The sequence below is a fragment of the Prionailurus viverrinus genome, chromosome A1 (genome assembly GCF_022837055.1).
Source record: "Prionailurus viverrinus isolate Anna chromosome A1, UM_Priviv_1.0, whole genome shotgun sequence".
NCBI classification, from domain to species: domain Eukaryota; kingdom Metazoa; phylum Chordata; class Mammalia; order Carnivora; family Felidae; genus Prionailurus; species Prionailurus viverrinus.
In genome coordinates this window covers 124441041-124453395 of record NC_062561.1, presented here as the reverse complement: position 1 = coordinate 124453395, position 12355 = coordinate 124441041, and the positions used below count along the sequence as shown (strand labels likewise).

General features: G+C 38.5%; 2 protein-coding genes across 3 annotated transcripts in view; one reads left to right on the top strand and one right to left on the bottom strand.

The window, feature by feature from the left end:
• PLPP1 (phospholipid phosphatase 1) overlaps positions 1–2918 on the top strand; it is a 91207-nt gene extending 88289 nt beyond the window's left edge. For both annotated transcript variants that reach the window (XM_047855029.1, XM_047855113.1), the window contains exons 5-6: positions 1815–1991; positions 2513–2918. In XM_047855029.1, the coding sequence (XP_047710985.1) occupies positions 1815–1991; positions 2513–2644 (309 nt within the window). In that variant the 3' untranslated portion in view covers positions 2645–2918. The remainder of the gene's footprint in view (positions 1–1814; positions 1992–2512) is intronic.
• A 104-nt stretch (positions 2919–3022) lies between these two features.
• MTREX (Mtr4 exosome RNA helicase) overlaps positions 3023–12355 on the bottom strand; it is a 110541-nt gene continuing 101208 nt past the window's right edge. Inside the window, exons 25-27 of the mRNA XM_047854282.1 lie at positions 12189–12351; positions 4655–4759; positions 3023–3158 (exon numbers count right to left, since the gene is read on the bottom strand). Of these exons, the coding sequence (XP_047710238.1) occupies positions 3106–3158; positions 4655–4759; positions 12189–12351 (321 nt within the window). The 3' untranslated portion in view covers positions 3023–3105. The remainder of the gene's footprint in view (positions 3159–4654; positions 4760–12188; positions 12352–12355) is intronic.

Here is a 12355-nt window from a genome sequence, read left to right as displayed (position 1 = left end):
AAACCTGGCTTCAGCCTCACTCAAGGTACTGTTATCCTGAAAATGAAAAAAAAAAATTCCAATTAAGGTAGAACTAGTGAGGGGACTCTAACTGGCATGTTTGTGTCGCCAAATTGGCTTCAGCTGCCAGATGCAAACTTTGATTCAACCAGAACTGACTTTCTTCTCAACTCCAGAATGTTGAGACAAGCCTCTTACTATTTATGTTTTTATAGCTTCAACAACAAACAAAAAAGGAAAGGAAGGGCTCTGCAGAAAGCCAGTAGGACTTTAAACCAGCTAATGAGTGCAATTCAGTTGAACAACTCATGTTCTTTTACAACCATGTTGTATAACCATGTAAAAAACTTGATAAAATTAGATAACCTCTGAGTCTTTGCCAGCTGCTGAGAACTGAATGCTCACAGCAGTGGTCAAAGAGCTGGGAATGGATTGTGTATTTCAAATAGGCAGTGCCAATGCACACAGCCAACATACATTGTTTTCTGAGGAATGCATTTGATTAAGTGTATGAATCACAAACAGAATTTTTGAAATATACTTTGAAGGCATATTCTTACTAGATAGAAATAAGGCAAAAATTTTTTTTCAAAAAAAGAGACCAGATTTGCTTAAAGGGGGTCAAGTCTTTAGGGATGCACCCAAAGTCAAAGGCAGGCTGACAGAGAAGAGGGGAAATTCTCACCTGATTAGTGTAAAGTCATGGAACTAAAAGGGTGTATAGGTGCTAATTAGAAAATGTATTTCATTGTTAGATCAGAGAACCTGTACTTATTTAGGCAGATTACTGTATTATAAATACAGATTATTTATTCTTCGTTATCCTTTAAAGTAATCTGAGGATTGTGGAACTGTCAAGTAAACTGTTTGAATGAATTAAACTTAGTCCCTAGATAAACAGGGCAGAAAACTTAGTAGGTTGGCCCAGAATAAGGACAACCTTGTGTTCAGAATGCTAGCAGTTTATCCCAAGACTTGGAACTAATGATAACAGTTGCCTCTTAATCACAATTATAACACAAAACACAGGAAGAGGCACTGTCAACAATTGTCTTTTTTACAATTTCAAAAGTAGTCTAGATACAGTAATAAACTCTTCTAAAAGTCAAGTTTCTTGAGCACTTTTTGTTTTGCTTTTTTAAAAACAAACTTTTTAGGGGCGCCTGGGTGGCGCAGTCGGTTAAGCGTCCGACTTCAGCCAGGTCACGATCTCGCGGTCTGTGAGTTCGAGCCCCGCGACGGGCTCTGGGCTGATGGCTCGGAGCCTGGAGCCTGTTTCCGATTCTGTGTCTCCCTCTCTCTCTGCCCTTCCCCCGTTCATGCTCTGTCTCTCTCTGTCCCCCCCAAAAAATAAATAAACGTTGAAAAAAAAAATTAAAAAAAAACTTTTTAAATGTTTATTTTTGAGAGAGACAGAGCGTGAACAGGGGAGGGGCACAGAGAGGGAGACACAGAATCCAAAGCAGGCTCCAGGCTCTGAGCTGTCAGCAACAAAGCCTGATGGGGGCCTGAACTCATGAACCACAAGATCATGACCTGAGCTGAAGTCAGACTTAACAGACTGAGCCACCCAGGCGCCCCTGTTTTGGTTTTTAAAAAGATTAACTTTTCAGGTGTTAATGAGCATAAGAATGCTTGCCTAAAGCCCTATTCCATATATAATTTATACTCTGATTATTCAGTGGTTATTAATGGTAATGACTATTAACATTTAATGACTATTAATCATTTCAAACACCAACACTTTAGGGGTGTGGTGATACTAAAGTTTCTAGTTGGTATGTTAAACTCTTTATTCTTATCTTTTCTATTAGCTTTACCTTCAAGCCAGGATGAAGGGAGACTGGGCAAGACTCTTACGCCCCACACTGCAATTTGGTCTTGTTGCTGTATCCATTTATGTGGGTCTTTCTCGAGTTTCTGACTACAAGCACCATTGGAGTGATGTACTAACTGGACTCATTCAAGGAGCTCTGGTGGCAATTTTAGTTGTAAGTATACAGGACGGCAGCCTATATGTTGTTGATACTGATAAACACTGGGATAAATAAGTAGAAAACATGTGCTATTGAAAAAAACTATACAAAGGAAGATACTGTGGCTTAGTAATTTTTACTAAGAACACCAATGTTACTAAGTCATGTTAGGATAGACAGCAGATAATAAACTATGCTGCTTTTCCTAAAAGTTATAAAAACTTACTACTACATGTAGTTTTGTAAAAGGCTATGCCTACGGTGTTTTGGGTTTTTTTTGTATGAACTGAAGAATACCTTAAGTGCTAACAGAGTAAAGCTGTACTTAAGACCTAACTAAGCAACTCCGAATTTTAGAAGAATTTCCTTTAACATTAAAACTTCCTGTTGGTCACTAATTTTCTGTACCCTTTAACATACGCCTTTTGGTTATATTTATTTTTTGCAAACTGTTACAACTATGTATATGGTTTTTAAAATTAAATTACATCATTAAATACTTTTGTCCCATTCTAAGTAGAATTTGTTCTCTATAGGTAGTGTATGTATCAGATTTCTTCAGGGAGAGAAATTCTCCTTTTAAAGAAAGGAAAGAGGAGGACTCTCATACAACTCTGCATGAAACACCAACCGCAAGCAATCACTATAGGAACAATCACCAACCTTGAAGGTAGCAGAGTGCTCAGATCAAGCTGGCCCGCTTTCTAAAGGAAAATGATTGCAACCAGAAGGCAAGAGGATGCGTTTTCTTCATGGTGTACAAGCCTTTAAGGGACTGCTGCTGCTATACCTCTTGGATGCCCACTTTACCTGTGTGTATATAGTTCCCTTTAACACAGTGGTTATCTAATAGCTCTGAATTCATTTAAAAAACTTTAAGCCTTTCACTAAAACAATGCCCACCTGTACATTTTTTTATTAAAAAAATGTAATGCTTATGTACAAATGTGTATGTAATGTATGCTTTCTTAGCATGATGCCTGATTTAAACATAATACGTATTAAAATGTTTGAACGACTGCCTTGAGATGAAAGAACCAAATCAATACTTGTGTAAGCATTTGTATGTAGTCAGCTGTAATCAGGTGGTGAAAACTTTAAAATCCCACATTCATTTCGCTGGCTCTTTTTACAAGTAGAGGCTGGCAGCAAATACAATATCTCTCTTGATTTTGGTGATTCCTACAAGAAAAGAAAATAAGATTTAAAATTTTAAGACCACAAAGATCGTGATTCCCCTCTGGTGCGGTTTTAACACAACAATCCTGATGGTACAAGACCCTGTTGGTCTAAAAGATACCTGGAAGAGTCCACAGCCACCTCTGAGAGGGGGGAAACATAAAAACTTAGGCTAGACTCTGAAATGCCCAGTATGTCTCCGTGTGTGTATGTAGGGGGTGGGAGTGGTTCAAATTATTCACAAAGATTTATTACTGAGGAAAGGACTAAACTGTCAAAAGAAGTCATTGGCCCAAAAGCATGTACTTTCAGCCTATGTCAGGAGATCCTGTATTTTCACTTACCATGTGAAATTCTTTCTGCCTGAAGACAGGACAAATTTTATTATCTAAAAATGTTTAGGGGCGGCTGGGTGGTTCACAGTCAGTTAAGCATGGGACTTCAGCTCAGGTCATGATCTCATGGTTCATGGGTTTGAGCCCTGCTTCGGGCTCTGTGCTGACAGCTCAGAGCCTGGAGCCTGCTTCAGATTCTGTGTCTCCCTCTCTCTGTCCCTCCCCTGCTTGCACTCTCTCTCTCAAAACAAAACATAAACATTAAAAAAAAAAAAAGTTTATATAAAGAGACTTAAACTTGGGTTGATGAAATAGGTCTGTCCCATCGAGCATAAGGAAACGTAACTCAGTTTCTGAACACCTCGTCTCAGGACACTGGTTGTGTCAGACGGAACAAACTGTAAACATGTTAGACCCACCGCCCACCTCTGTCACTACCACCTCGGACTGGCTATCCTTCCATGATCTGGTCTTCCTGCTTCCACCTTGCTCATCTACAGACTGGCCTACAATGCAACAGCAAGAATTGCTCTGAAACCCAAGCCAGTGCACAGCACTCCTGTGTTCAAAACCTCCAATAATCATTTCAGGAAAAAGGCCGGGGCCTAGGGGTTAAAATGATAATTTCTTTTCTCCTTCATACTATTCTACTCACTGCTCACTCTGCTTTAGCCACACTGGCCTTGTGCTGCTGCTTAAGTCTATCAAGCATAGACTCCTGAGTGGGCCTTAATGCCACCTCCTGAGTAGGGCCCCCAGGCATCTCATCTATCTCTCAATTCCTATTGTCTCTTCCTCTTTTTCTTCTGTAGACTTACAACCACCTGAAATATTTTAAGTGCTGACTTATTTTACATCTCCCCACACCAGAATGTAAGCTCCATGAAGGCAGGGATTTGTGGGTTTTTTGGTTCACTGCTGTATCCCCTAGTGCTTAAAACAATGCCTGGCAGACAGCACTCAATAAAAAATCTTACAAATGATTATACATAAAATCCCAAAACTTCTTACCATACACTCTAAAAGTTTCTTTAAACACTACTAGATGGCCCTCCATGGCATTCCATTAGAAAGCATCTGAAAAAGTCTTCCTACATTGTGGTCAAGAACTCAGGTCTCACAGGATTTGCCTTATTAGAAAAAGCTTATAGACTGGATACTGACCTTCTGCAAATTTGTTTTCCAGCTCAGTATTTCCAATGGCTTTTGCTGCTTGACACATCTGTCTAAGCAGTTCTTCCAGGCGCCTCATACAACGAATTATGCTGCCTATAAAGAAAAGGAAACAAATTACTTATAAAATGGAAATAACCAAAACAGTAGAACTTTTGTTAACAGGCAAGATAGGAGAACATGGGATGATTAACTAACAGTACTTTGAGGGACTTCCCATCCAGTAAATCAGGTAGCAAACTTCATTGGCTGCCTGGTAGGCACTAGGAAGGATATAAAAAGTTAAATTTCCCATCCTTGACTAATGCTAGAGAGTCATGGACTTATAATGGGTTGACATTTGCTCTTATTTAGAAATAAACAAAATGCTCTGGGAGCAGGGGAGAGAGCAACTTTGGGTGAAGGCCAGCAAAGACAACATATAACCAGGGTCTATTAAGAATGAGGAGGTCTCTTGGGGCGCCTGGGTGGCGCAGTCGGTTAAGCGTCCGACTTCAGCCAGGTCACGATCTCACGGTCCGTGAGTTCGAGCCCCGCGTCAGGCTCTGGGCTGATGGCTCAGAGCCTGGAGCCTGTTTCCGATTCTGTGTCTCCCTCTCTCTGCCCCTCTCCCGTTCATGCTCTGTCTCTCTCTGTCCCAAAAATAAATAAACGTTGAAAAAAAAAAAATTTTAAAAGAATGAGGAGGTCTCTGTCACAGAGTAACAAGGGACGACCACTGAGGCAATGCAGAGAAGTCTGACAAACTGCAGCTACTCAAGGATGCGGAGTGTGGCCTACTAGGGATCTGGATACCATCCTGTGAAGAGAATGCAGAGATTTTTTTTTTTTTTTTTAAGTTTATTAGGACAAGCCGGGGGACCGTCAGAGAGAAGGAGAGACAGAATCCCAAGCAGGCTCTGCACCATCAGTGCAGAGCCCTAAGTGGGCCTCGAACTCACAAACTGCAAGATCATGCCCTGGGCCGAGATCAAGTGTCAACTGCAGAGAATGCAGAGATTTTTATGTGGGGGAGTAATAAGAGGATCAGACTTGTCATTTCAAAGGTGCATCCATTCTTCCTGACCTTAAACAGACTTTCATCAGTGCCTTCTTCACACAGTGTGCCTCAAGGGAACACAAAAGAGGAGATAAGCCTCCTCCCATTGTATTTGACTCCCTGAGACAAGTGTTTGTATTAAAGCTGAAGCTGTAAACATCATTTCACATCTGTCTCACTTCAGCAAGAAGGGGCCTGGGATCCTTTCTCAAAGAGCTATGTGCTCAAGTTGACAACTCTTGGGAGTTTACTTTTAATGTCTGATATACATTAGGAATACCTGTCTGACATGCCAGCTAGTAACTCTTAAGCCCTTACTTCTACTCCTTGTAACACTGAAATAATTCATCAGCATTTATCAAGTTCTTGAAATACACTCACTGTTTGGGGCTGAGTTTTCCTTTTTTTTTTTTCCCTCCCCTGAAGCCACCTATGGGCCAGAGCAATGAAAATACAACAATGCTATTGCACATTCTGTGAGTTTTGTTGGGATGACATTGGTAATGAAGATGACCAGCACACAGGTTACTTTAAAGACAACTGGGGATAATACCCTTCCATCTCTTATATACAGGATGTTCATAACTTTAGACTTGGTTCAAAGGACTGAGCTGAGGCACCAGGTCAGAGCAAAAAAGAGCAAAGACTTGATGGAGACCTGGGTTCTAGCCCAGATTCTGCCACTAAGTAATTAACTCTGTGATGTAGGCCCTTACCCTACTCTCATTTCTAAGGTATGTACAATGATAGTAAATGCTATTTAAAGAAAGGGCTTGCTCTACCTAACTCTGGATGGTATCACTTGAGATAAGAGATACATAAATTCTTTGACATGGGCAAAACCGTAAAGGAATATAATGTCATGATATAACCCTTTACCAAAATATCCAAAGTCCATAGCCTTTTTCGCCCTTCTCTCATTAAAAGGTTCATGGAGTTCTGGGGGGAAAAAAAATCCACCTCTCAAGTACACCCTATTTGTACTAGACAATTCTGTCAAAGCTATTTAGCACCTAGCAAGGTACTTTATTAGATTCTGAGCACTTATTCTGTGGCAAGTCTGTAGTGTGTATTTTATGTAAATCACCTTGTTTGACATTTACAATGTCAAATACACTGTCATTATCCTCATTTTCCAAAGAAGGAAAAGGGGAGAAAAAAGTTACAGACAACGTGAACAAGGTCAGAGCTAGGAATAAATGATGGAGAAATTATGTCAAAGATCATAGAAGTGAGATGTTTTCTAAATTTTCTCTAATGTGTATTACTTTAGAAAATTTCAATTTATAATATAGTTTACACATTTAAAATAATTAAAAAATAAATATTTTATAAGTTTCTTAGGCCTTACTGTAAAGCTCTTCACTTCTGTAAAAACCTTCATTGCCAGGACCAAAGAATTTACCATTAATGAGTTTCTAGAAACAGTAAGTGGTAAAAACCGACAAGTAGGATCTAGTCAGATAAATGGGTGTTTTATGATTTTGGCAATCAGAAAGTCACTGGTGATTTGCAGTAATTTCAACAAAATGAGACAACACATGTCCCCAACAGAGCGGGGGAGCAGACGCTTGACACCCTATGTCCACTGTCTCGAAGTGTACAGACCAGGGATTACATTTCGTCTATGCCATTTACTATGTGAGGGACTATATTATAAGCAAGTGAGGAGTGACTTCTTGTGGGTGGTAAAAATATTCTAAAAATATATCGTGATAATGGTTGTACAGCTCTGAATACATTAAAAACCACTAAATAATACTCTTAATTAAAAGGGTGGATTTTTATGCTCCGTGAATTATAATCTCAATGTTGAGTTCTTTCCGGAATGGTGAGGTAAACCTGAGTTTAAAGGTCAGTGACATTGAAATGGACATTTAAAATGGTGAATTTTATGTATATTTTGTCACAATTAAAGAAAAAAAAATTCTGATTACTCAGAATTCAATGTTGCTTCCTACTCTAGACCCTGGCCCATGGCAACCATTAATCTACTTCGTGTCTCTATGGATTTGCCTATTCTGGACATTTCATATAAGTGGAATTATACAATAGTTGCCTCTGTCTGCCTTTATTATTATTTTTTTTTTTGATTAAAAAAAAATTTTTTTAGGGTTTATTTTTGAGAGAGAGAGAGACAGAGTTCTAGCAGGGCAGGGCAGAGAGAGAGGGAGACACAGAATCTGAAGCAGGCTCCAGGCTCTGGGCTGTCAGCACAGAGCCCAAAGTGGGGCTCAAACCCATGAACCATGAGATCATGACCTGAGCTGAAGTCAGATGCTCAATGGACTGAGCACCCAGGCTCCCCTCTATTTGCCTTCTCTTACACCTAGAACCTTAAGGAGTTCAAAGTTCATTCACATTTTAGCATTAATCAGTACTTCATTCCTTTTTATAGGTGCTACTACATTATACTGACATACCATAGTTTAATTATTCACTGACTGATGGACATTTGGGCACACATGCTTTAAAAGGCAATTTTGTAATCAATGAGGCTCATCTGGTTCTTGAACAAAACAGTATGATTCGCACTGAGGATGGAAAGTAACACCTTTCTCTGAACAGTATTCCTACCTCCAGCTTTCTGGTATTCCACAAAGTGGTCCCCATAGTTCATGTTCTGAATCTGATTTCATACTCACATGTAAGTGGTTTTAATGAGTTTGACCTGAGGTTAGGATCACAAATGTATTTTCTTGCAACTATGTATCACTGGATCGCAGCTCAGGCCCAAACCCTTTCTGGAGGGTAGAGACGGCTGCTCACAAGGCACCAAGCACAGTACCTGCTCCCTTACCAGGGTCTCAGTAATTATTCACCAAATGCCTAAGAATCAAATACTAAGTAATTTAGTACTAAAATTTTGCCAGAAATGAAACAGACATAATACATGTTACTAAATGGTCACCCTATTATTATTAGCAAAAGTATTTCTAAGAACAAATCCACTGGAAAATCCCTAGTGAGAGTGATGTACCTTGACCTAGGGAAGGGTAAAACTATGCATGTTGAAAGGCATTTTGAGAAGATGAGAAGAGCTTGTAGTGGAGGCAGAGTGTGTGAATGCACTACACGGCATTTGTTTTAAAAACTTGTGGCAGGCAGAAGCAAACATTTCCAGTGATAGCACTCGTCATTAGAAACCTCCTGTGATGAAATAAGTGAAAATTAAGTCGTTCATGCACAGTGAAGAGTACAATATTGTTTCTGTATAGACAAAATTTAAGGGCCTCTGAAAGCTTACAATGGATCTATTACATGGAGTAATAGATTGAAATTCCAGACCTTAGCCCCTACACATACTGTTTTAAATTGCTCTTCCAATTTAGTTCGATAGAAATAAGAAAAAAAAAAAAACCCCACATTATACCGTTTTGTTTTCAGGGTGATACAAAGGAAGTAAATATTTGTATGAAGTCTTCAAACGTCCTCAATTGAATCACAGTATAAGCTCCTCTCTTGCATTAGGCATCCCTTCAAACACATGGTATTTATCATTAAAATGTTAACTTGTGCCAGTTAATGTCTGAAAAATAGTTAAAACTACCTCTGAAATGACATGAAAGGATCACTTTTATTTTCATATAAAAAAAAAAATTAAGGGGCGCCTGGGTGGCTTTAGTCGGTTGAGCTCAGGTCATGATCTCATGGTTCGTTGGTTCGAGCCCTGCTTCAGGCTCTGTGCTGACAGCTCAGAGTCTGGAGCCTGCTTTGGATTCTGTGTCTCCCTCTCTCTCTGCCCCTCCCCTACTCATACTCTGTCTCTCAAAAATAAACATTAAAAAAAAAAAAGATAATTAAGAATCAAACTAGTAACAAATATGTTTTGAACAAAGTGCATTTTAAATTTCCAATGCAATCATTTTGTGCCCATACAAGACACAATATACTATGGGCTAGAACTCTGGTTACAGTATTTTCCCAATCATATAAAACATGTACTATAACAAGTTGAGAGAATAGCTATTCTGAAATGGAAGAACTAAATAACAGCAGGGTAAATAAAGGGTGGGAGTGTGGGGGACACACAGTATGCTGGAAACAGGATGGACTATCCTAAGTAAATCAAGGTTCTCAGTTTTCTGCTGTTTACTTACGTTTTATTTTTAAGAGTTAATATACAGTCTATCCCAATTTTACAAAGAAAAAGTAGAGCTGATATAATGGCATCCAGACTAGAAAAACATGAAGATTACACTGATGTCAGACCCAACTTCAAGTTATAGTTATAAACTGAATTCCTCAGATTTTCAAACTTAGATTTCTCACACAAATTGTGATGTACAAATAGCCCCAAGGAATTGGAAAGGGGCAAAATAGATTTCAGGAATGCTGGTATGCTCTAAGACACCAAACTGTCTTCAATTTTAGCAGTTTCAGATCTATCTCCGATACTGCGATAATTCTTCCATTTAAGTACAAAGAACAGACAAATAATCCACAAAGACAATTTTATAGGGCTCTCCAGATTTGCAGATCTGTTGCCCCTTGATTTTTCTTCAAACAAAACAAACTATCTGCTATGAACCACTATTATGTCATTGTGTCTGACTTCTCAGAGCAGATATTCTATAAATATGAGCATAATAGCTTGGAATTACCTAGGCATAGAACAGTCATTAATTTCATTCTTATGTTCCAAAAAGATGCCAGACAAAGAGTGGTGGTGCCGTATGGCAGCTTTACACTGTGCAAGTGGTCATACACATACCAAGTTTCCTGTGTGTTATGCAGTGTTCACAAGTGAAGTGTGTCACGCTTTCCTCTTCTCACATCCTCGGCTATGGCTACTCACCATGAAACTGTTATAAATACCCTCTTACCATTCCTACAAGCATGAAGTGTCAGTGGATGGAGATGGTGCAATCTAGGTTAGGATTTAAGAAGTCTCTAGATCCGAAATTCAAGGGTAAGGCATTAGGGTGCTTAGATGCAGTTATAAACTACCATGTGATTTGTAATCACAGAGGCCGAGGTTCAAATCCTAGTGCCATCATATACCACACCTCCATGACGTTGGGAAAATTACTTTTTAAAAACTCAGCTTTCTTGAACAAAGAAGAAATAATATCTACCCTGAGTTAATCACTTTGGTGATTAGATGTAAATTATATAAAGTGTTTACTAGCACAATGCCTGGCACACAGTAGTCACATAATAGAGCAAGATTCTAGAACCACATCACTAAATGATCATTTAATGCAGGCTTAGAAATAAACTTTATGACACCATGTACACCATGTAACAGGACACCATAATAAAAAAATGCTATAAACGTCAACATTAAAACTTAAAACCAATGAAGTTCAATGTAGTATAGTAAAGGCTCTAATATTCTGTTGCAGAGATGTTTGACCTTTGCATCATAAAAATCAATGATTCATCGATTAATAGTCTTTAATAATGTTAGTTTAAAAGCATATAATATTGGATGTCCCAAAATATAATTTCTCTTAAAAACAGTAACAACAGCATTTAAAATATTATTATAATAATCTCTACAAACTGCAAGCTCATTTACTTTCGTTTTTAAAGAGTTTAATGTAAATCTCTAATTTGATAAATACCATTCACCATTATAAATATCTACATAAGCCAATATTTTTGAAATGAATAAAACATTTCTAAAACGGTCTTCTTTAAATACTGTGGGGGTTTTTTGCTTCTTGTAATTCTTATTTCTTTCATATTCCCTCTGCCATTTTTTCATTTAAAATGTCTGTTCAGTTGAGCAACAATTATCTTACAGTCTTTAAAAATTCTGCATATTAATCTGATTCATGCTGAAGTAACATCTGACTGAGGCCAAGTTTGTTATTAGAAATGCAGTGATGGACAGCATTTTCAGCTCTTTTAAGTGGAATTAATACAGCAAGCCTTGAGGTTACTGCCAAGCAAATAAAACCAAAGAGGGGAAAAAAAAAAACAAAACACCACACAAATATGACTTAGTAGGATCATCTGTTTATCTGTGATGGCATTATTCCACTTTATTACCGAAAATTAAAAACATTATTCTTGTTGGGGTGTGCCTGGGTGGCTCAGTCTGTGAAGCATCTATCTGACTGTTGATTTCGGCTCAGGTCATGATCTTGTGTTCATGAGATCAAGCCCGCATCAGGCTCCACATTCAACGTGGAGCCTGAAGATTCTTTCAAAAAATAAAAAATAAAATATTATTTTTGTTTAGTTAAAACACTGCCATCCTGAGTATATAATTTCCTATCAAAAGGAATGTATGTAGGGGCAGCTGGGTGGCTCAGTTGGTTAAGCATCTGACTTCTGCTCAGGTCATAATCTCATGGTTTGCGAGTTTGAGCCCTGCGTTGGGCCCTTTCCTGTCAGCACAGAACCCCCTTCAGATTCTGTCCTCTCTCTGTGCCCCTCCCACGCTTGTGCTCTCTCTCTCTCTCTCTCTCAAATAAATATTAAAAAAAAAAAAAAAAAAGGAAAGAAATGTATGCATATAGGATTTAAACATACCTTCAAAGACATCTGTCATCTTGCAGATATGAGCAAATGTTGCTCCCGTTGCCCAGGTATACACTACATCCATTAAGTGAGGTTTGAATGAGCTTAGATAAGTTTCCTCATCAATTTCCAATTTGGCTTCTGCTGAAACTTTTGCAATTCTTTTAGCACATTCCTTT